At 37.4% G+C, this 23562-nt stretch overlaps 1 protein-coding gene across 1 annotated transcript; it reads left to right on the top strand.

The window, feature by feature from the left end:
• The first annotated feature begins 1882 nt into the window (after window positions 1-1882).
• On the top strand, window positions 1883-23304 carry LOC123877118. Its single transcript, XM_045923624.1, has 4 exons — window positions 1883-2228; window positions 2994-3307; window positions 20855-21205; window positions 21520-23304. Exons 1-4 carry the CDS (start codon window positions 1883-1885, stop codon window positions 22627-22629), a joined length of 2121 nt encoding a protein of 706 aa, XP_045779580.1. The 3' UTR covers window positions 22630-23304.
• Window positions 23305-23562: the final 258 nt, after the last annotated feature.

Raw genomic sequence — 23562 nt, 5'->3', positions numbered from 1 at the left:
ACCGGGATGTTTTTCACGGCCTCGACGACGGGACGGGCAAAAACCTAGGCAGACTACGGGAGGTAGTGTTAGTAATAATAACAGGGGTAGGCAATATAACGAACAGCCACCGAGGCGTCCTATTGTAGCTACAATGTCAACAAATAATTGGAGATTTAGAGGAAATTCGGCGAGAGGTCGCGGATATCGTCGATTCGGTTCTAGGGTTAACTTTAACAGGCCTACGGTATCCGAAACTAAACAAATTAGACTGGCTATCACGTTCGTGAAAGAGGGTGAGGATTCTACTGTATCTAATGATGTGGGGGAGGGTCAGAAAAAAAAACTAGGATGGCCCACACAAACGAGGTCAAATCAGTTAGTGTTGTGTAGTACGGGTGTCGGAGAGACCTCAGATCACGAAAGGACAGGTGTAGTCTATAGGATCTTAATTAATAGTGGGTGGAAACCGGGACAGAGTTAGGGGACCGGAGAAAAGGGACTTAAGCGGTTATTAAGAGGCGGCGTAAATTATAACGGGTATAGTAGCCAATTTGAAATTAGGAGTATAGGAATCTTATTGGATAACCAGTTTGAAAATGTAGTGAATTACTTGAGTGTAATGAATTAGGCGTGTCGTGTGAAACTTGTATGAGGAGAGGTTTGAATGTGGACACAATGTATCATGAACTAGATGAACAAACCGATGTAAGTGTTGATTATTCTTTACCTAGGTTACCTGAAGTATGTGTTAGACTGTACGGAAGAAGTATGAGTGCGCTCATAGATACGGGAAGTCAGATTCACTAATCTGACTTCCCTAGTTATTCCGAGAGAACACGGGACATTGCCAGAGATCGCTATTCCAGCAATCCAAATACAAGGAGCGTTTGGATCGCGAAGTGAAAGCAGGAATCGGTTTTCTAATCGGTGCTAATAGAGTTTCGGTTAGGTAGTACTTTAGTTGAAGCACCTGTACTAGTTATGCGACGTCTTCCTAGGTCATTGATACTAGGATACGATTGGTTAGAGCGGGTAAAAGGAATAATGAACTGTAATGGTGAACACACTTTGACTTTTTAACATATGGGCGTTAAGTCTTGTGTTAGGCTGAATTCGGACTGCAAAATCGAAAGGTTAGGGGGAGAGACGAACGCAGCTACGATTAATTTAATATTAAACCAAAACTCTAGGCCAGTGGAACAAAGTGTATCAGACATAAAACTAGATAATGAGTTTAAGGGATTCCAGTTAGACGACGCGAACTTAAGTAATGAACAAAAGGAATTATTACTACCTGTGTTAACCAAACATCGTAAGGTATTTACGGAAGGTTTAGGTGTAGTGTAGCTTACGCCTTAGGGAGCGCGTTGCATTTATTGTCCTCTCACAGAAATTCAAAGAAACAAAGAGATGGTATGTAGAGAAAGGAAAAATGGAGAAAGAATCTCCATTATACAAACATGTCATGGACAACACCTGGCCAACGCCAAAACAGATAAAGGACTTCGGAGACAACTGGCATAAATTACCGCTAATTAAATGCTTTGAAGTGCCTGACATGATTGACCCATCCCTCATTTATGCAGATAAAAGTCACTCAATGAATAGGTCTGATGTATTAAACTGTATAAAGAAGAATCCATTCAATCCAGTTCCGTCAAAAAAGGTTTTGGAGACCTTTTTGTCCAACGAAGCCACCAATTGGAAGGAATTCCTCCAGGATGTTAATGATAATGGATTAAGATGGGAAGACTTGGTTATCGGCTTGAAGGGGAAAGAGCGTGAAATAAAAATAAAAGGTAGGTTTTTTACCTTAATGTCTTGGAGACTTAGGGAGTACTTCGTTGTAACAGAACACCTAATCAAGACACACTTTGTGCTTCTCTTTAAAGGTCTAACAATGGCGGATGACTTAAACACGGTGATAAAGAAAATGATGGACAATACTTCAGGGCAAGGAAACGATGATTATGAGCGTATATGTATTGCTAACCATATAGACTATGAAAAATGGAACAATCATCAGAGGCGCGAAGCAAATGAGTATGTGTTCGAAGTTATGGGTAAATTCTTAGGTTATCCAAAGCTTATAGCAAGAACCCATGAATTCTTCCAGAAGAGTCTGATGTATTATAACGGCCGACCAGATCTGATGCGGGTCGTAGATGATTCAGTAGAAAACAAGACCGAGCACATAGTATCCTGGCAGGGTCGCCATGTAGTGTTGGAGGCCCAATCAAAGACTTGTTGGTGGTTTGCTTGCTTTAATGATACTGAACCCACTTATTCTATGTGCATTACATTATATGTGTTCAAGTGCCGTGGGTCACATACCTACTACATAGGTTTGACAAACAAGTACGAACATGTTATTGAGTTAGTAGACGAAACTCCTTTTGTGAAGCATAGCTATCCGGTACCTTTAGCATTAAAGCCTTCGTGTTTTACCTCAAGGATTAAAGACTTCCGTAGCAGGGTTTTCGAGAGCAATGGATTATATCCTAGTAGGAGTACGAGAATTCTACGTGAACTATCTAGACGACATATCTAGTCATATTCACTACGGGAGACATAAAGTTACACTTAGAACATTTAGGTCGAGTGCGTCGAGTGTTAGATAAATTAGAAACCGCAGGCTTAACTGGAAGGTTAGAGAAGTGTCGGTTCTTATGTGTAAAGGTAAAGTTGTTAGGATACATAGTAAATACTAACGGGGTACGTATGGATCCTGAACGGGTTAAAGCCATATTGGACTGGACTTTCCTATACCTCGGACTATAAAACAACTACGAGGATTTTTGGGATTGATAAATTATTTCCTTCTCTGCTACAAAATTCTCAAGACATTTTTACCGGACTTGGCGAACCTGTCACCTCAGCGGCTGAGACACAATCTGAACCGAGTGCTTATCTTCCCATAACACCTGAAGTCATAAGACCATATCCTGCAGCTGTTAAAAACAGAAAAACCAATAAAGGAAGAAAACCGGGTAAATCCCGTATATATACAGATACACCTGAAAAAACTGAACTAGAAGAGAGATATAGACAGAAAGAATTGAAAAAAATAGAACATGAAAGGAAAGCCAGCGCCAAAGCAGTGAAACGTAGTTTGAAGGAACTTAATTCAAGACAAAAGAAAAAGAAAGCTAAGCAAATAGAAAGTGATGAAGATTCAGAGGAATCTGAACGATCACAATTTAGCTTGCGGGAGAGTTCAACATCTCCAATAGATTTCGAAACGGACGAAGAGACTGATGATCGTAGTATTAATGATAATTTAAATGTGACACCAGAGAAAATCAAAGATAACTGTTTTCTTCTGGTAAAGTTTGAAAAGAAGACTTCTATTGTTTATTGCGTCGGAAAAGTTCTCAGTCATTATTCGGGTACAGAGCTGAAAATATCTTACCTTCGGAAGAAACCGGGATCATCATTCTTTTTTCCTGATATAGAAGACATACACACTCTGTATATCAACGATGTCGCCATGATCCTCCCTGATCCACAACCACGAGCGGGCTGTACAGCTAGAATGGCTAGACTTTATACTTTTGCAGTTAATTTAAATAATTATAATGTGCAGTAACTTTCAAAGTAGTAGGTAGGTATGATTACCTACTTTAAGTTTCAATTGACAAAAACTGTACAACAATCTCATAGAAAATGATTGTAAAGATCTCATTTAGACTGATTGTAAAGCTTAGAATTTATCAATAAGAAAACTAAAGATGAACGATTTAATTTTTTGTTATTTTTCTAAAGAAAGATTTATCGACTATGAGTCAAGTCAAACATTATTAAGTTTAGCTCTTTGATAAATAAATATTTTTATAATAATTGATAAAAATTTAACGACTTTAATAGGCTTTTTAGTAACCTGTATGAATGTACCCCATGGCGTATGAAAGTACCCCACCTACTGTACGAACGTACCCCGTACGTGGGGTACATTCGTACAAATACCTTATCGTAGAAAAATGGCTATAATTCTTTAATGTTTTGACATAATAGCTTCGGACTTTTTTGTAACAAACCACAATATATTTGTTACATTTAGGTACATAAACTAGATAAATTCGAAAATTAGTCATAAATTAAATAAATAAAAACTAAAAAGTGTACGAAGGGTGACCACTTTCCCCTACACAGATACACTGATACACACGTCAAACTTATAACACCCCTCTTTTTGGGTCGGGGGTTAAAAAAAGGAGGTGCGGGCTGAAGGCGGAGGAACACCGCCTCAGCAAACCAGAGCTTTTAGGACAGAACCCTTGGGCGGAGTCTGGGACACAATTTTTTTTTCTTTCCACCAATGAAATTTTAGATGCGCGGGAGGTGAACGAATGACGTATCAGATTTTCTCGTGGGTTTGATTTTGTTACAGATTAGCGAGAAACGGAGGGAGAAGGGAGACCGGTTTTAAACGAAAACTGGAAGGTAGAGAGGCAGTTGAGGTCTCCGAGCCGCGAGTCGATGAGTGGTAGTCTTTAAGAAAGTTAAAGTGTGGAGAATTTACAGTTCTATTAATTATAATATTATATAAAAAAGTTGAAGTGTATAAAATTTGTATTAATATATTAATTAATTGTATTAATAGTTTAAATAAAATCAGTGTGTATCGAGCCGGCGGAAACTGTTTTATGGTGACGTACTCAATTTGTATATTTCTAATTGTATTATCGAAAACCTATCTCACAACTTTAGAATAAAGAATTATAAAGTTAGTCGACCGATTCAAACTAGAGAAAATGGATCCAGAAGGTGCACTAGATGTCTTGTATTTATCGAGGCGTAGTTTGGGGTCTCATACCTGAGGGCCTAGACAAAGTGACATTCTAAGGTGGTGTGACCGATGATGGCCCGGCTCCCAAGATGGCCCACTTTTTAAAAAACACAGTTACGGTAGTACAAACCTTTTAAAATTTCGCGGATGTATGCGTCTGTGGCCATAGTCAAAACTGCGTCTACGTTTGACTCCAAGCATGCCGCCATTTTGAGTATGGCTAACAGTTTGCGCTGCCGTGTCAAACGGTGCGTGTGTTTCTAACCTCCGTCAAGTAAACTTTTTCAAAGATTAACAAATTTAACGTACATTCCCTGTTTTTCCTAGTGGAACGACTTATTTAATCCGTTTAACATTTAATTACAGGTAAGTTTTATTATTTTATACTTTTTCTTGCATTTTTACGAGATTGCAATGAATTCGGGTAATGTTTCCTAGGATAGCCCACCCCATGTTTCCCAAACATGGCCCGGGCCTTTCTAGGACTATTGAATAATACATAATGCTAATACTAGGCATGCCTTTTAAGTTCTGTCGTTTCCATATTTCCCGGCAATTTTGAATTTGGAACTGTTCTATATTCGAATGTGTTTTAATTTGGAATCTCAAAACAGTTGAAAGTATTAGGATTAATGCTATCGTTTAGTCACAGCGTCGATTGGAATCTATCAGGAAAATACGAAAGTGAATCTTTCTAAGGAAAATGTTCGTGCAATAATTTTCTACAACTTTAGAAGAGGCCTGACACGGCTTCAGTGTTTTGAAAAGCTAACATCTGTATTCAGTGATGAAGCCCCATGTCTGCGGATTGTCGAACGCTGGTATTTAGAATTCCAGCGTGGACATAGTAGTGTTAGTGACAAATCTCGCGAAGGACGACCAAAATCCGCCTTCACTGAAGATAACATCATTGCTGTGAGACAACTAATTCTCAAAGATCGTCATGTGACATATCGAGAGATAGAGGCTTTATTAGGCATCTCAGGGACAACCATTCCGAAGATCTTGCATGAAGCGCTTGGTGTGAGAAAGCTATTTTGCCGTTGGATACCGCATCTGCTTTCCGACGATCACAAGGCGGCCCGCGTCAGATGGTGTAAGAAAACTCTGCAAAGGTTCAACCGAGGAGAGTCAAATCACGTCTACGACATCATCAGTAGTGACGAATCTTGGATCTATGCCTACAATCCTGATTCCAAACAACAATCCACACTCTGGGTCTTTCAAGACGAGCCAAAGCCCACTAAAGTTGTTCGTTTTCGAAGCACTTCAAAGAAGATGGTGGCCACGTTTGTTGGAAAAACCGGCTATGTTGCGACTATTGCACTTGAAGATCGTAGAACGGTTAAGGCAAAGTGGTATACCACAGTTTGTTTACCACAAGTCTTCGCCGAACTTCGAAAATCTAACTCAAAGCGACGCATCATCCTGCACCACAACAACGCAAGCTCACACAGCGTTCGTCAAACGATTGAGTATTTGAAGCAGGAAAAAGTAGAAATTCTTGACCATCCTCCATATAGTCCTGACCTAAGCCCTAACAATTATTTTACATTTCCTAAAATTAAGAAAAGTCTTCGTGGTCAAAGGTTTTAGTCCGGTGAAGAAGCAGTCGACGCTTTCAAGTCAGCCATTTTGAACACCCCCACTTTAGAGTGGAATAAATGTTAGAATAACTGGTTTGAGCGAATGGAAAAGTGTATTAAGTTACGTGGTGAATACTTTGAAAAGCAGTAAAAAGTACTATATGGTTCTAGTTGTGTTTTTTTCTTCAAACGACAAAACTTAAAAGGCATGCCTCGTATTAAATTGCAAGTGAACTAACAAGTCAGATAACTTTCTGTTAAAAGTTTCCTTGGGCATGAAATTATTATTTTAACACAAATACAATTTTTTGTAGCTCGCATATTTGCATGGAACATGGAACAAAATATTTTATTTTTGTACTCAATTTCTATTTTTTAACTGTATAAAGTGCTACATGTCATGTTTTGTGTGTCGCGATTGTTTAGTGTTTTTAACTGACTTTAAAAAAAGGTGGAGGTTCTCAATTCGACTGTATGTTTTTTTAAATATTTTTATTTTTATTTTTTGTATGTTTGTTACGCGATTATAAACCGATTTTGATGACCTTTTTTGTTTGGTAAGTTATACTTCAGAGGTGTTTTTATTTCAATTTGGTGAAGATCTGGTGAATATTGCCGGCAATGGAAAATGGAACTCCTCAATGGATAAGAGTAAATTGCTCTTGATTAATGTAAAAGCTTAGTAGGTTTTTAATCAGACACTGCATGTATGACCACAATTTTTTTAGAATTTTATTTTATATTTGTTCCTAGACCAACATGGAGCCACCAAATAAAAAACCGCGGGGGGAGTGGACAGAAACTCAACTCAAGAAAGCCCTCCAAGCCATAAATAGCGGACAGATGTCTCAACGAAAAGCAGCTGCAGAATATAGCATACCAAGGCGTACATTACGAAACCATATTAAGTCTAAATCCACAGAAAAGATTACTGGCCGTGTCCCGATTCTTAATAAAATACAAGAGAAGAGTTTATGTAAAAGGGTGATCAGACTTGCACAAATAGGTATGCCATTGACCCCCAAGCTTATTCGTAAGCAAGCTTATGAGTTCTGTATTACGAATAATATACCGAATTGTTTTAATGAAAAAAAGAATATTGCTGGGAAAAAATGGCTGAAAAATTTCGTCACGCGCAATCCAGAAATAGCTCTTCGTAGAGCTCAATTGATGAATCCTGCAAGAGCGCAGAAATTAAACAAGCCCATTGTGCTGAAGCATTTTGACACCTTAAAAAATATATATGATGAACTGAATATCTGTAGTCACCCGGAGCGTTTATATAACATGGACGAAAAGGGGTATAGACTTACCCTGCACCATCAACAGAAAGTTTACGCTGCAAAAGGGACTAAAAGAGTGCACCTTATCGCTCAAGAACACGCAGAAAATGTTACTATAGCAATGTGCGTAAATGTAACTGGAAATAGTTTACCTCCAATGATCATATTCAAGGGCAAAAGGTTGAGACCTGAATTTTGCGAAAATTTGCCACCTGGCAGCTCAGTAAAGATGGCCCCGAAAGGCAGTATGACTACTGAGCTTTTTGTTGACTTTATACAACACCTGGGACGGTATAAATCACCCGAAAAATGTTTACTTATTTTTGATGGGGCTTCTTCTCATTTAGACGCCAGAATTGTTGATGCTGCAGATGCTCACAACATTGTACTGTATTGCTTACCATCTACCCATGAATTACAACCACTCGACAAGTCTGTAAATAGATCATACGAGCAGTTTTGGGACGAAGAAGTCTTACTGTACGCTTATCAAAATCCAGATCGGAAAATCACAAAATCGCGTTTTAACAAAATCTTTACGAAGGTTTGGTCCAAGTGTATGACCACAGGAAACATAATCAGTGGGTTTAGAGCAACTGGCCTCTTTCCGCATGATCCTAATGCGATTCCTGTAGAAGCGTACGCGCCTTCAATACTTACACAACTGCCCAATCCACATGATTCACTTCAAAATGTTTCCATAATGCATGACTCAACTTGTGATATGGCAGCTCCACAAGATTCTATCTTAAGAAGTTCTGTTATATCAGCAAGACGTGATAATTGCTCTGATTCAGATGTCACAGATTGTGAAGAAAATCTTGGCAAATTTTCCCCATCAATTCTAACTCAGAATGAACTTAGTGAATTAAAGGAACATGACGTCTTTGAACATAGAAATGTATTGACAAATCCACAATGTCCAACTAGTACTAGAAAGTTAGTCAGTTATAGTTCCTCTTCCGAATTTTCTGATTTGAATGTCTCGGATATCCAAAAACACGTTCAGGAGCAACCTTATCTGGACAATGATTATAGAAACACTGAATTTTATTCACCTGTTCCTACGACTTCTGGAATCAACATGCAGTCTCGCCCACGGTTAAATTCTTTTACTTCAGATAGCTCCAATGGAGAAGACTTGGACACGTGCTCAAAATATTTTCAATATCTTCCAAAACCTTCCAAACTTACAAAACGTATTTATAGTTCATCTTCAGAATCAGATGAGGAAAATTTAAACCCGAACTGTAGAGAACTTATACCAATCTCTGAGCAAAACCAGGTTCAGTTCGACGAATCCGAAGATGATTTACCACTAACAAAACATAAAGAAGATGTTGGTAATTCAGCTTCTAAGTCACCGTTCCACAAACAAATTCCAACACCAAATTTTGCAACAATTAAAAAAACACCGCGACGGAAAGCGTTGAATTATATAGGCCAGAAAATTACCAAAGATTTGTTTGATGCTGTTAAAGATAAGGCGAAGAGAAACACAAAAAAAGAACTTATTAATAAACCAACCAGAGGTGAAAGCCGGCTGAGTGATACAAATAAAAGTAAAAGATGTGGCCAAAATAAAGAAAAAGTTAAAAGATTATCGAAGAAAAGCCGGCACACAGAGAGTAGTAAAATTAAACAAATAAGTAAGGACTGTAAAAAATCTAAAAAAGCCGATGGTTGGTATTGTCACGGATGCGAGAAAGATAGAGTTGCTGACATGCCTATATGTATCACCTGCCAGAACTGGTATCACGAAGAATGTGTTGGCTTAACTACGGAGGATGAAGAACAATTTGTGTGTCCCGATTGTAACTGAAACGAGATCTCATTAAGTAGCCAAAGTACTTGTGTTAAGTAAACTAACTTTAGTGTTTTCCTTTTTAGATTATTTTTTCTTATATTATAAAGATTTATTTTTGTAATGTGTGTAACCCTCAGGTATATTTAAATAATAGATTTCACTTTTGATACTATACCTATACGTAAGGTATAAATTTCAAAAGCGAAGTCTGTAGGAGTCGCTTAACTAACCGCTAAAGGTATCTGAGTGAGGCACTAAGTGTATTTTAGAAAAGGAAGGAGAGCCTAATTGAATAGTTTTTATTTTAGCAATACAAGTTAAAGTTGATTTTTAATACTCCTAACAAGGCCCATGAACAAATTTGAAAAAAAATCATGACTGAATAAATAACTGATTTATAATTTTTTTGTTACAAACTATTATGATAAATGTCTACGTACATGACGTATCTGAATTTAGAAAGTTATTTTAGTTTTATAACAATTTTTATTTTCGATTGATTTAACATGGCCCACAGCCAAATTTCAGATTATTTTTTTGTCCTTTTTGAATATATTGAAATTAAAACTGTATTTCAAAATCAGTAAAAGAAGAAAAAAGTGCTACAATGTCGATTAGGCATACATTTATATTGATATACTTTGGGCCTTCTTAAGTGATCACCTCCCTAAGATGGCCCTCAGCATATGTTTTTAAAATTTGTTTTATTTCTGTTACAATTCAAAAAACATTGAGATTTCTTTTTTATTATGTTTCATTATTAAACAAATTATAATTCTATGGAAGGTTTTTTTTTTATTTACTCCAACAGAACAATTTTATAAGACTTTGAAATTAGCTGGGCCTTCAAGGGTGCCCTTACCTTATTAGCGATATCGCTAGTAGAAAAGTCCAAAAATGTATGGGATTGACATTAGCTATCGAAATGTCACGTGGTCTAATAGAAACGAAATTTGCTAGACAATGTTAATTTAATCGATTCCATCGTACGAATCGACAACTGTCGAACGACTAATCACTAGAGCAGTGTCGACAATTGCTAGCCAAAGTGACATTTTTGACAAGCGTCATCGATAGCTAGTTAGCGATTGCTTTGATGGAAACTCTAGCGAACGCCAAGACCCTGTAGAAAACGAAATAAATGACATTGAGTGGATTGTTTTGAGTAGCATCGAGTAAAACTTTGTGATTTATTATTGGCTTTTTGCATTATTTTGTTGTTCTTTTTTGTTTTAGTCGGTAAATTTGTGTTAATTATTTAAAATGCATACACTTCGTTTATTGTGGGCAGCACATAATGAAAGTGTTTGGTTAAGACGCCAAGAAAGATACCGTGCCCGGCAACGATTGGAGACTATTGAGGACATGCCTGAAATACTATTTATAGAACGGTTTAGGCTTAATAAATCAGTTTTTAAAAAACTTTGCCGTGAATTACGGGCTTCAACCACATTAAAAGGCTCACGGGAGATACCCTTGGAAATAAAGGTTAGAAGTCACTAAGATGTATTATTATGTATTTTAAATGCTATATTACATAAATACTTATGTTTTAATAAGTCTTATGTACAGCACGCTTAAATTTTTATTCTATATTTTAGGTCCTTTGTGCTCTTAGTTTTTTTGTAACGGGATCTGACCAAAGAATTGTGGGGGTTAGCCATCATTTGACGCAAAGGACAACAAGCCGTTGCATCAGAGAGGTTGTCGACGCCCTTAACCATAATGCCATAATAAAAAAATGGATAGTTTTTCCTCAAACACCACAAGAACGCTCACAAATCAAAGAAGAGTAAGTTGTTGGTACCTGTGATTTGACGTTTCATAACGAAAGACCATAGACAAAAGTTATTTTTTATCGAAAAGACTAATGGAATAGGCGATCGCTAATCGTAGGGAACTTTGTCTAGCAGTCGAACGGCGCTTTCGTTAAAGCGATAGCGAATGAAGAAATGGAATCGCTCAGAATCGAACGCCGTTTGTCTAGGCCCTCTGGACCATAGTAGAATGGGCGACGGTGGCTTTGTTTGGCGTGATGATATCATGCATAATTGTTGTATTATGCGTACGTAGGTGTAAGAAGTGGAGTCACTTTTGTTTCGGAACTTGCAATGAACAAGCTTCACGCGAAGCGATGGCATAGACTTAGATGGACTATTAAGGGGTTTGATTTGGAACAAATACTTGTGATATTGGTTTCGAGTGTACTTAGAATAGATGTTAAATTAGGCTGTATATAAAACTAGTGTTTTGCTCGGTGCGCGAGCTGCTAAAGCAGCTCGCGTGACGTGGTTGGGTTAACTTTATTATACTAAACCAAATTTATTTATTAAGATTCAAAATTCACCCCAAAAACACCATAAAACGACACCCATATCGATTTTTTTCTTAAAAAATGCATGACCGCCATCTTGGATTTCAAAATAAATGTCGTTATCAAAATCAGCACCCTGGGAAACTCTGAAAACGACATCCATATCATTTTTTATAAAAACCGGGTAGTTGAGGTTAATAAAGTAGGGTGCGTGGGTGCGCGGACCACTAAAGTGGTCCGCGAGCATGCAGAGTTTGTTCCATTGAGTAGACCTCCGGACCCTGATCATCTTTTGCCAAGAAACCACTCTTCCATCTTTTATAGCCTCCGAGATAGACACCGACGAAATTTGTACGGCGGCCATCTTGTTTTTCCAAAATTTTCCACTTTTTCTATTAATCGTTTACTACGTTCTTCAAAGATTGCGAGTTTCAATGAAATCGGTTGGAAAACAAAAGAGTCACAAAAATCATATAGGCCGCCATCTTGTTTTTCTGAAATGTCATAATTTTTCCCTACTCGCCTCGCCCACCCGAACACATCTCCCCTACATTATCGTATCGTTTTCCGTCTCTTTCTAGGAGAATGAGACATTCAATATTCGCCATACAAAACGTATGGGAAAATAAATTCCGCCATTTTGAATTTTTTTTCTATTCATCAATTAGACCTTTGGATCCTGATCCTCTTTTGCCAAGAAACCGCACCTCTATCTTTTATACCCTCCGAGCTGGACGCCGGCGAAATTTGTATGGCGGCCATCTTTTCTTCGCCATTTTGAATTTTTTTTCAGCTTTTTGGCAATTGGATGATGTCATGAATGACATTTGGTCGAGCACCCCCCACCTATCTTCAATACCTTGAGCGGACCCTTCACCCGTCTCCGACATCCTCGATCATCAGCTATTTCCAAATTTTTCCTCGATTTTTTTTTTGTTTTCTATACGAAACCATCAGTGAAAAAAAAAATTTTCATACAAAATTTTACAGGAGGAGTTTTTGGGGAAAATCTCGAAAATCTCCCCAAATGTGGCAGCACTGTTTACATAATTCGATACTGCTGGTTGAGTCACACAATCGATTGATACATCTTGACTTTCCAAAATGTTGCCAACTGCCTCAAAAACGTGGTCAAAATTTCGAAAAATAAAAAAAAATACAAAATGGCCGTCAACTCGTTTCACAGGAAGATTTTACACGGTTTCATAATTTTCCTATTAACTACAGGATATACCGCGCCCGATGACGTTTCAATCTTTCCTCTCACTCGCACCAACACGAAAGGGGATACCGTGAAAAAGACCGTGTCGAAAATCACTTTTTTTTTGATAAATTCCAGTGTTGCCAGTCTCCAGCGACAAAAATACCCAAATGTCATTTGTACGAGCAAAACACATAATCGCTCATACTCTGATTTTGCACAAAGTCCGTATTTCGATTTTTTACAATTTCCCGAAAATCTTGAAATTTCCCTAAAAATGGGGTAATTTTTTCCCACCGATCTATACCTCGAGTCTATACGTACAATCGCTTCATAGAAGCCGAATCGCTCCGATGTTGCCAACTTTGAGATATTTGACTTTTAAAATTGCGTTTTTTCGTACCTCTAACTTAACGGCCGCCATGACAGCCGCCATCTTGAATTTTTAAAAATCACTCCCGTTCTGTCAAAATTCAGGATCATTGTAAGCAAAACAAGAAAAAAATTATTATTTTCGATTTCGCGTTTCGGATCTGTGGCGCCGCGGTTCGGGGTCGAAAAATCAAAATTTTGAAAACGCTACGGTTCGGCCGCCATCTTGTTTTTTCAATTTTTTCGACATTTCCCATTAATCGTTTACTATTTTCTTCAAAGATTGCAAAATTCAACGAAATCGGTTGGAAAACAACGGAGCTGCAAAAATCACGTCGGCCGCCATCTTGTTTTTCTGAAATGTCATAATTTTTCCCCAGTCGAATCCCGCATCCGAACACATTTCCCCTACATCATTATATCATTTTCCGTCTCTTTCTAGGAGAACAATTATGTCAATGAGTCAGTGAGTCAGTGGTAATCGAGCTATATATAGTATAACTAGTGTTTTGCTCGGTGCGCGAGCTGCTAAAGCAGCTCGCGTGACGTGGTTGGGTTAACTTTATTAAACTGAACCAAATTTATTTATTAAGATTCAAAATTCACCCCAAAAACCCATGAAACGACACCCATGTCAATTTTTTCTTAAAAAGTGCATGTTCGCCATCTTGAATTTCAAAATAAATGTTGTTACCAAAATCAGCACCCCGGAAAGCTCTGAAAACTACATCCATATCATTTTTTGTAAAAACGGGGTAGTTGAGGTTAATAAAGTAGAGCGCGTGGGTGCGCGGACCACTAAAGTGGTCCGCGAGCATGCAGAGTTTGTTCCACCGAGTAGACCTTCGGACCCTGATCATCTTTTGCCAAGAAACCACTCTTCCATCTTTTATATTCTCCGAGATAGACATCGACGAAATTTATACGGCGGCCATCTTGTTTTTCCAAAATTTTCCACTTTTTCTATTAATCGTTTACTACATTCTTCAAAGATTGCGAGTTTCAACGAAATCGGTTGGAAAAAAAAAGAGTTATAAAAATCATATAGGCCGCCATCTTGTTTTTCTGAAATGTCATAATTTTCCCCTACTCATATCGCGCATCCGAACATATCTTCCATACATCAATGTATCGTTTTCCGTCTCTTTCTAGGAGAATGAGACATTCATAATCGCCATACAAAATGTATGGAAAAATAAATTCCGCCATTTTGAATTTTTTTTCTATTCATCGAGTAGACCTTCGGATCCTGATCATCTCTTGCCAAGAAACCGCACCTCCATCTTTTATACCCTCCGAGCTGGACGCCGGCGAAATTTGTATGGCGGCCATCTTTTCTTCGCCATTTTGAATTTTTTTTCAGCTTTTTGGCAATTGGATGATGTCATGAATGACATTTGGTCGAGCACCCCCCACCTATCTTCAATACCTTGAGCGGACCCTTCACCCGTCTCCGACATCCTCGATCATCAGCTATTTCCAAATTTTTCCTCGATTTTTTTTTTGTTTTCTATACGAAACCATCAGTGAAAAAAAAAAATTTCATACAAAATTTTACAGGAGGGGTTTTTGGGGAAAATCTCGAAAAGCTCCCCAAATGTGGCAACATTGTTTACATATTTCGATACTGCTGGTTGAGTCACACAATCGATTGATACATGTCGACTTTCCAAAATGTTGCCAACTGCCTCAAAAACGTGATCAAAATTTCGAAAAATTAAAAAAAATACAAAATGGCCGCCAACTCGTTTCACAGAAAGATTTTACACGGTTTCATAATTTTCCTATTAACTACAGGATATACCGCGCCCGATGACGTTTCAATCTTTCCTCTCGCTCGCACCCACGCGAAAGGGGATACCGTGAAAAAGACCGTGTCGAAAATCACTTTTACTCTGATAAATTCCAGTGTTGCCAGTCTCCGGTGACAAAAATACCCAAATGTCATTTGTACGAGCAAAACACGTAATCACTCATACTCGGATTTTGCTAAAAGTGCGTATTTCGATTTTTTACAATTTCCCGAAAATCTTGAAATTTCCCTAAAAATGGGGTAATTTTTTCCCACCGATCTATACCTCGAGCCTATACGTACAACCGCTTCATAGAAGCCGAATCGCTCCGATGTTGCCAACTTTGAGATATTTAACTTTTAAAATAGCGTTTTTTCGTACCTCGAACAAAACGGCCGCCATGACAGCCGCCATCTTGAATTTTTAAAAACCACTCCCGTTCTGTCAAAATACAGGATAATCGTGGGAGAACCCAAGAAAAATAATTATCCTCGATTACCCCGTTTCGGATCTGTGGCGCCGCGGTTCGGGGTCGAAAAATGAAAATTTTGAAAACGCTACGGCTCGGCCGCCATCTTGTTTTTCCAATTTTTTCCACATTTTCTGTTAATCATTTACTACTTTCTACAAAGTTTGCAAAATTCAACAAAATCGATTGGAAAACAACGGAGCTGCAAAAATCACATCGGCCGCCATCTTGTTTTTCTGAAATGTCATAATTTTTCCCCAGTCGAATCCCCCATCCGAACACAACTCCCCTACATCACTATATCATTTTCCTTCTCTTTCTAGGAGAACAATTATGTCAATGAGTCAGTGAGTCAGTGAGTGGTAATCGAGCTATATATAGTATAACTAGTGTTTTGCTCGGTGCGCGAGCTGCTAAAGCAGCTCGCGTGACGTGGTTGGGTTGACAAGTATTAAAACGATAGTATTTATTAAGATACAAAATTAACCGCGAAAACACAATAAAACGACACCCATATCGATTTTTTTCTTAAAAAATGCATGTCCGCCATCTTGGATTTCAAAATAAATGTCGTTATCAAAATGAGCAACCTGGAAAACTCTGAAAACGACATCCATATCATTTTTTGTAAAAACGGGGTAGTTGAGGTTAATAAAGTAGGGTGCGTGGGTGCGCGGACCACTAAAGTGGTCCGCGAGCATGCAGGATTTGTTCCACCGAGTAGACCTTCGGACCCTAATCATCTTTTGCCAAGAAACCAGTCTTCCATCTTTTATATTCTCCGAGATAGACACCGACGAAATTTGTACGGCGGCCATCTTGTTTTTCCAAAATTTTCCATTTTTTCTATTAATCGTTTACTACATTCTTTAAAGATTGCGAGTTTCAACGAAATCGGTTGGAAAACAAAAGAGTTGCAAAAATCATATAGGCCGCCATCTTGTTTTTCTGAAATGTCATAATTTTTCCCTACTCATATCGCGCACCAAAACATATCTCCCTTACATTATCGTATCGTTATCCGTCTCTTTCTAGGAGAATGAGACATTCAATATTCGCCATACAAAATGTATGTAAAAATAAATTCCGCCATTTTGAATTTTTTTTCTATTCATCGAGTAGACCGTCGGACCCTGATCATCTCTTGCCAAGAAACCACACTTCCATCTTTTATACCCTCCGAGCTGGACACCGGCGAAATTTGTATGGCGGCCATCTTTTCTTCGCCATTTTGAATTTTTTTCCAGCTATTTGGCAATTGGATGACGTCATGAATGACATTTGCTCGAGCACCCCCAACCTATCTTCAATACCTTAAGCGGGCCTTCCACCCGTCTCCGAAACCCTCAATCATCAGCTCTCTCCATAATTTTGGCTTACTAACTTTTTGTTTTCTATACGACACCATCAGTGAAAAAAAAATTTTTCATACAAAATTTTACAGGAGTTTCTTAGTTGAAAATCTCGAAAATCTCCCCAATAGTGGCAACACCGTTTCTATATTTCGATATTGCCGGCTGAGTCACACAATCGATTCATACATATCGACTTTCCAAAATGTTGCCAACTGCCTCAAAAACGTGATCAAAATTTCGAAAAATTCAAAAAAATACAAAATGGCCGCCAACTCGTTTTACAGAAATAAATTACAACGTTGTACAACTTTTCCAATAACAACAGGATATACCGCTTCCGATGACGTTGCAATCTCTCCTCTCGCTCGCACCCACGTGAAACGATCGCCCCTGAAAAAACACCACGTCGAAAATCACTTTTTCTTGATAAATTCCAGTGTTGCCAGTCTTCGGTGACAAAAGTACGCAAATGTCATTTGTACGAGCAAAACACGTAATCGCTCATACTCAGATTTTTCAAAAAGCCCGTATTTCGATTTTGTACAATTTCCCGAAAATCTTGAAATTTCCCCAAAAATGGGGTAATTTTTTTCCTCCAATCTATACCTCGAGCCTATACGTACAATCGCTTCAAAGAAGCCGAATCGCTCCGATGTTGCCAACTTTGGGATATTTAACTTTTAAAATTGCGTTTTTTCGTACCTCTAACCTAACGGCCGCCATGACAGCCGCCATCTTGAATTTTTAAAAACCACTCCCTTTCTGTCAAAATACAGGATAATCGTGGGCGAAATAGGAAAAAATAATTATCCTCAACTACCCCGTCTTGGATCTGTGGCGCCGCGGTTCGGGGTCGAAAAATCAAAATTTTGAAAACGCTACGATTCGGCCGCCATCTTGTTTTTTCAATTTTTTCGACATTTCCCATTAATCGTTTACTACTTTCTTCAAAGTTTGCAAAATTCGACGAAATCGGTTGGAAAACAACGGAGCTGCAAAAATCACGTCGGCCGCCATCTTGTTTTTCCGAAATGTCATAATTTTTCCCCAGTCGAATTCCCCACCCGAACACATTTCCCCTACATCATTATATCATTTTCCATCTCTTTCTAGGAGAACAATTATGTCAATGAGTCAGTGAGTGAGTGAGTGGTAATCGAGCTATATATAGTATAATATAATGTGTATAATGTGTGTCCTTTAAACTTTTTAGACAAGTACAAAGTAGAGATATATAAATTTATGGTTTTCCTGTTTATTCTTGTGGGTATGTGTGTAAATAAATATAATTTGTACCTACATAGAATACATAGCCGCAGCAAGGGTTTTTTCGTTTGAGGACGGTTTTTCCCTTGAACTTTAGCACTGTTCCCTTCAGCCAGAATCAGTTCAACAGGCAACACAGAAATTGCCAGTGGACACAAATGGCTCTCGTAGAAGGCTTGACAGCTCCTGGGGGTCACTCGTAAGTCAACTCATCGGCCACTCCCAAAGCCACCAGAAGACAAATCCGTGCTACTCTGGGTTTCGTAAACCCCGGACAAGGGCTCCTTCAGCAAAGGGCTAAGATGCTTGTCCACTTTGCAAAGATCGATTTTCGAATCTTTTATTCGAATATTGGTCTTTTATTGCTTGATTTTATCAAGTTTTTTTTTTTCAAAAATCAACCACCATCGACACCAAGGATCTACAGGCATAAACAAGTAGAAAAATCAAAAGCAAAACCTTGCCGGCAATGGACGCAATTGGAATCGGAAGAGCTTAAGCCGTTAAGGAGTTTATCACTGTTAGTTGAAATGAATCTAAAAACCAGTCTAGTACGATTAGTAAGAAATCTTTTCTTTTGGAGAGCTTTTCTTGCAGCTCGAAAGTAGCCCAATTTTTCTTGATTTTTTAAATTATTTTTTTGGAGATTTTTTTATTCAATCGATACGGAGATCGATTTTTCTTCAGAAATCAACGACAGTTGACACCAACGACCTTATGACACGCTGAACAAATAGACTAAAAAATGTTGACTCTTGATTGTTTTTATTTTGAGATTTTTTATGGAATCGATACGGAGATCGATTCTTTTCTACAGAAATCAACAGTCGGCATGAACGACCTTATGACACGCTGAACAAATAAGATAAAAAAATTATCGACTCCAGATTTTTTTTTGTTTTTTTTTTTGAGATTCTTTTATGGAATCGATAAGGAGATCGATTTTTTCTTGAGAAATTAACGACAGTCGACACCGGCGACCTTATGACACGCTGAACAAATAATGACTCTTGATTTTTTTTTTTTTGGAGATTATTTTGTGGAATCGATACGGAGATCGATTTTTTTCTTCAGAAATCAACAACAGTCGGCACCAACGATCTTTTGACACGCTGAACAAATAGACTTAAAAATTGTTGACGCTTGAAAATGAATTAGCCAATTACGTGAACGAAAACGACTTAAATCGCCAAAGAGTCGCTTTCAACAGATTGGAGTTAACCAATGAAAACAACGAAGTATTTCCTATTGTAACGAAAGAAGATTTAATTATTTTAGCCCTAGGGACTTATCATATTAAACTGGCTAGATCGTATTGTCACGATCACCTGCGAAGAAATGGTATTTACGTTATGGAACTATACCGTCATCCGCAATTAATTAATGATAAAATATTAATAAGAGGGCGGATTCAGTCTCGAAATGTACGAGCAAGACAATATTATACATATATCATGACGAATCCGGCGAACAACGGCAGAGAAGCCATCGACAGCTCTTACTGCACCTGCATATATGGACGTCGAACCCTGGGATTCCGACCGCACCAAATTAGCATCATTATCGATACAGGCATCTAATATTGATATTTTACGTAATGAGTTCGAATCAATTTTAAATCAATATAATATGGCGCTAATGAAATTCAATCCTAAGGCCATTATTAGTTGCCAATCATGGACTGTTTTGAAGAAATGTACTGTTTCGTGAAACTAATAATGAAAATACTAACTCCGAGAATGTTACTGTGCATTAAATCTCGAGTTACCTTTCGCGAAAATCCTGAATCCCTTCGATTGAGTTGATGGGACTGTGCTGATCTGATTTTGGGACCTGTCCCAAACTCCCCTTTCAACTTTATGATATCCTTCCATCTAAAATTCCCCGCCCTTTAAAAGTTGAATGTGTTTTGATGTTGGTGTATAGTCCTTACGCCGGCGCCAGACATAAGTTCACAGAAGTGATCAAATAAGTGCTCACATGTGAGCACGGGCATTTGATACTATTTCACATATTTGATCACTTATATATTAATATTTTTTACAAAAATTAGTGTGACATAGTATACAAAGAGCGTGACGGAGGTGTTTTACATACAAATAAAGTGTGTCCCTCTATGACTACTTACGTAAACAAACTACTCTCGTAAAAAAAATCACATTGAAAGTTTCTATCCAAGAACATTATTACTGAACTACTTAACCTTTGTTATTAATTTAATAAGAAGAAATAATTTTTAATGTTTATATTGTTAATTAAAAAAATATTTTATTGGCTGTCTCCCGACGTATATGATTTTTGTTGCTACCTTCTGTCACTCTGTAAGTTACTACGAGTACTTCCAAATGTTATTGTAATTTTTGTGTTTCAATATTATTTTATTGATTCCTGATAAATATTTCATATATGCCCAGTTTTATGCGTAAATTATAGTTAGGAAAATGCTGAGAATCTCGAACACTACTATTTTACACCTCTGTCACAAAAATGTGACGGAGTGGTATAACTCGTGACGGAGTGGTCATTTTTGTATGGAACTTAGAGCCTTAATTAATATTCATAATAAATGATTGTTAGTTTTCTTATGTTGGTTATTATATCGTCGATTATTTTGTTAATTTAGAGTGTTACCATCAGGTAAATGGACAAATGGCATTATCTGCGGCTGAAAGACAGCGACGGTGTCGTGAAAAAAGGAAACTTAACCCTGAAATCGTTGCAGAAGTAAAACGTAAAGATTTAGAAAGATATCATGCTCGTAAAAAGTTAGTTAAAGATATGACACCAAAAGAACACAAAAAAATAAAGAGACAATGGCAGATTAGAAATAAGAAGAGAAGAGAACGACAGAAAGCTTTGCAGAACGTTTTGATGAATACTCCGGCTTCTACACCAGCTCCTTCATGTCCCAGACTACTTCCATTAAGTCCTAGATCTCGTTCACTGACTGCAGCCTCGTCCACTGCTAGTGCAAGGGGAAGAAAACAAGTTAGACGGGATAGATCACGACTTTATAGACAAAATATTGAACTTCAAGACCAAATACAAGAAAAGACTGCAGCGAAAGAAAAAGAAAGAAAATAAAGTGCATAATACAACCCCTAGTGGTAAGGAAAATGAACATGGCGAAGAAGAAAACAGAGAATATACTATTTCATCAAATACCATTAAGAAACATTACAAGAACACAAAATACCACAAAATAAAACGCTATATTAAAAGTATACTTGAAGACCCAACAATTCAACGTTCCAGACTAAAACTTCAACTGGCAAAAGAAACCATTGGAATCAAGAGAGTGACGAAACAAAACAAAAACCAATACATTACATCCATCCGTCATAACACCGAAGGATCTTTATAATGAATTGGTTACCAATGTAAAACACTTACCTAAATTCTCAGAATTCCCTATAAATTTAGAATTGTACAATATACATATAATAATCAAACTGTCAGAAATTATATCATGTATCTTAGACAATAAGCTAGTATATACAATTAAGATTCCTCTAGTTTTAATTTCTCCTTTCAATTTATACAAAGTTATTCCAATCCCTGTAGCTCATAATACTGAAACACCTAGCTCATTTGCCCTAATTGTACCGTCGGCATCCTATATTGCTATGAGCAGGGACAAATCGGAATATTGTATCTTTAACGATTTGAATAGAAATTGTAACCTAATAGTTAAGAATTCATATATATGTCATGAAGTTGCTAAATTTAATATTATGAATGAGCCGATACGTGAAACGGAAATAATTACTAAAGTCATACATTCACTTCCAAATGAATGCAAAATTAATTTCATTTCAGGCATTGTTCATATTTGGCAATACATTGGAAACAACCAATGGGTTTTTACACATTCTGAACCAACAAAGTTACACATTGACTGTGAAAATGAAAACTTTGATACCATTCTACTTGGCACAGGGATAGTAACCTTAAAACCAAGTAGTAATGGTTATTGTAAAAATACAAAACTTATTGGCACAACCAATCTCACGATTAAAATAAATAAAATATTTTCAGACTTTAATTTAATTAATGACACTTGCTGTAACCTAACAACGTTTAATAAATTAAACTTTACTTTACCCTTAAGATCCCCTTACTCTCAAATCAATTCCGATAATTTTATGAAATTAAATATCAGAGCAAATGACGCTCTAGCTCTAATAAAAGAATTAGATTCCCGAATTAACACTGAATCAATACCGACTCATTCTATTGTTTCACATGTTTTTATAAGTTTTTGTATGGTATTTATAATTTACTATTTTTGTAATAAGAGATGTTTAACCTTTTATTCAAAATACAGGGTAACCTCTACCCCTAATAATACAGATAGCCCGGATAGTAATAATGATATTCCTCTTTCTCAACCACGCTTAAGGATTGTTTAAGTTTAGTAAGCTTCGCCTTTAAAACGCGTAAGTTTACACTTAACCGGGGGGCTGTTACACCCCTTAACTGTAAGCTGGGGAGCTGACCCAGCAGCGGCTCGATCTTGACGAGGTGTCGGATCGGGTGGATTCAGTCAGTCCGGTCTAACAACTCAAAGAGGTTGCACGTCTCTTAAAATCTTAATGTATTTCTAAGTCTTTTCCAAGTATATTAAAGTTAATCTTATTCTGTGTAAAACCAATCCTTTTTTTTAAAAACCCTTTCGGGTGTCCCATTGTAACAGCTCGTACGACTATTTAGTGTGTATTGTGTTATTTAAATAATATTATATTATATTTTACTAACAAATAATGTAACCCTAACTATTACAGAAAAGTAAATTGGCACATTTTTACCAACCAATCTCCTATGTGCTCCCTCAAGAAGCTACTCGACATTGGCGAAGTGCATTGAGCTGGGTTGGCACTACAATAATCCACCAATCAAGTGATGAAGAAGAATTATTGACATACACCATCGACAATATTTATGTACATTACACAGATATGTCATCAGACCTTCACCAAACTAAAATGGGATCAATTCGGAAGTATGACCTACCAAACAAAAAAAGAATTATAAAAATCGATTCATATTTGGCAGAGTAATGGCGTAACAAACGCAAAAAAAAACATACAGTCAAATAGAGAACCTCCTCTTTTTTTTAATCAGTTTAAAAAGAGTAACTACTGAGTTTTTTGCTGGCTCTCCTCAGTAGGATCTGCTTTCCGAACCGATGGTAGTCTTGACATAATTATTATCATAAGTAGCAAAGGTTGTCCTACATGAAAGGTTGTCCTTCTAGGTAAAAGCGTCCCATCTTAAACCACACCATCACTTTCCATCAGGAGTGATTGTGGTCAAGTGCCAAGCGCTTGCCTATAGTGAATTAA

Source organism: Maniola jurtina, chromosome 22 (genome assembly GCF_905333055.1).
Source record: "Maniola jurtina chromosome 22, ilManJurt1.1, whole genome shotgun sequence".
NCBI classification, from domain to species: Eukaryota; Metazoa; Arthropoda; class Insecta; order Lepidoptera; family Nymphalidae; genus Maniola; species Maniola jurtina.
The sequence above is the reverse complement of the archived record's forward strand: the minus strand, read 5'-3'. Positions and strand labels throughout refer to the sequence as shown.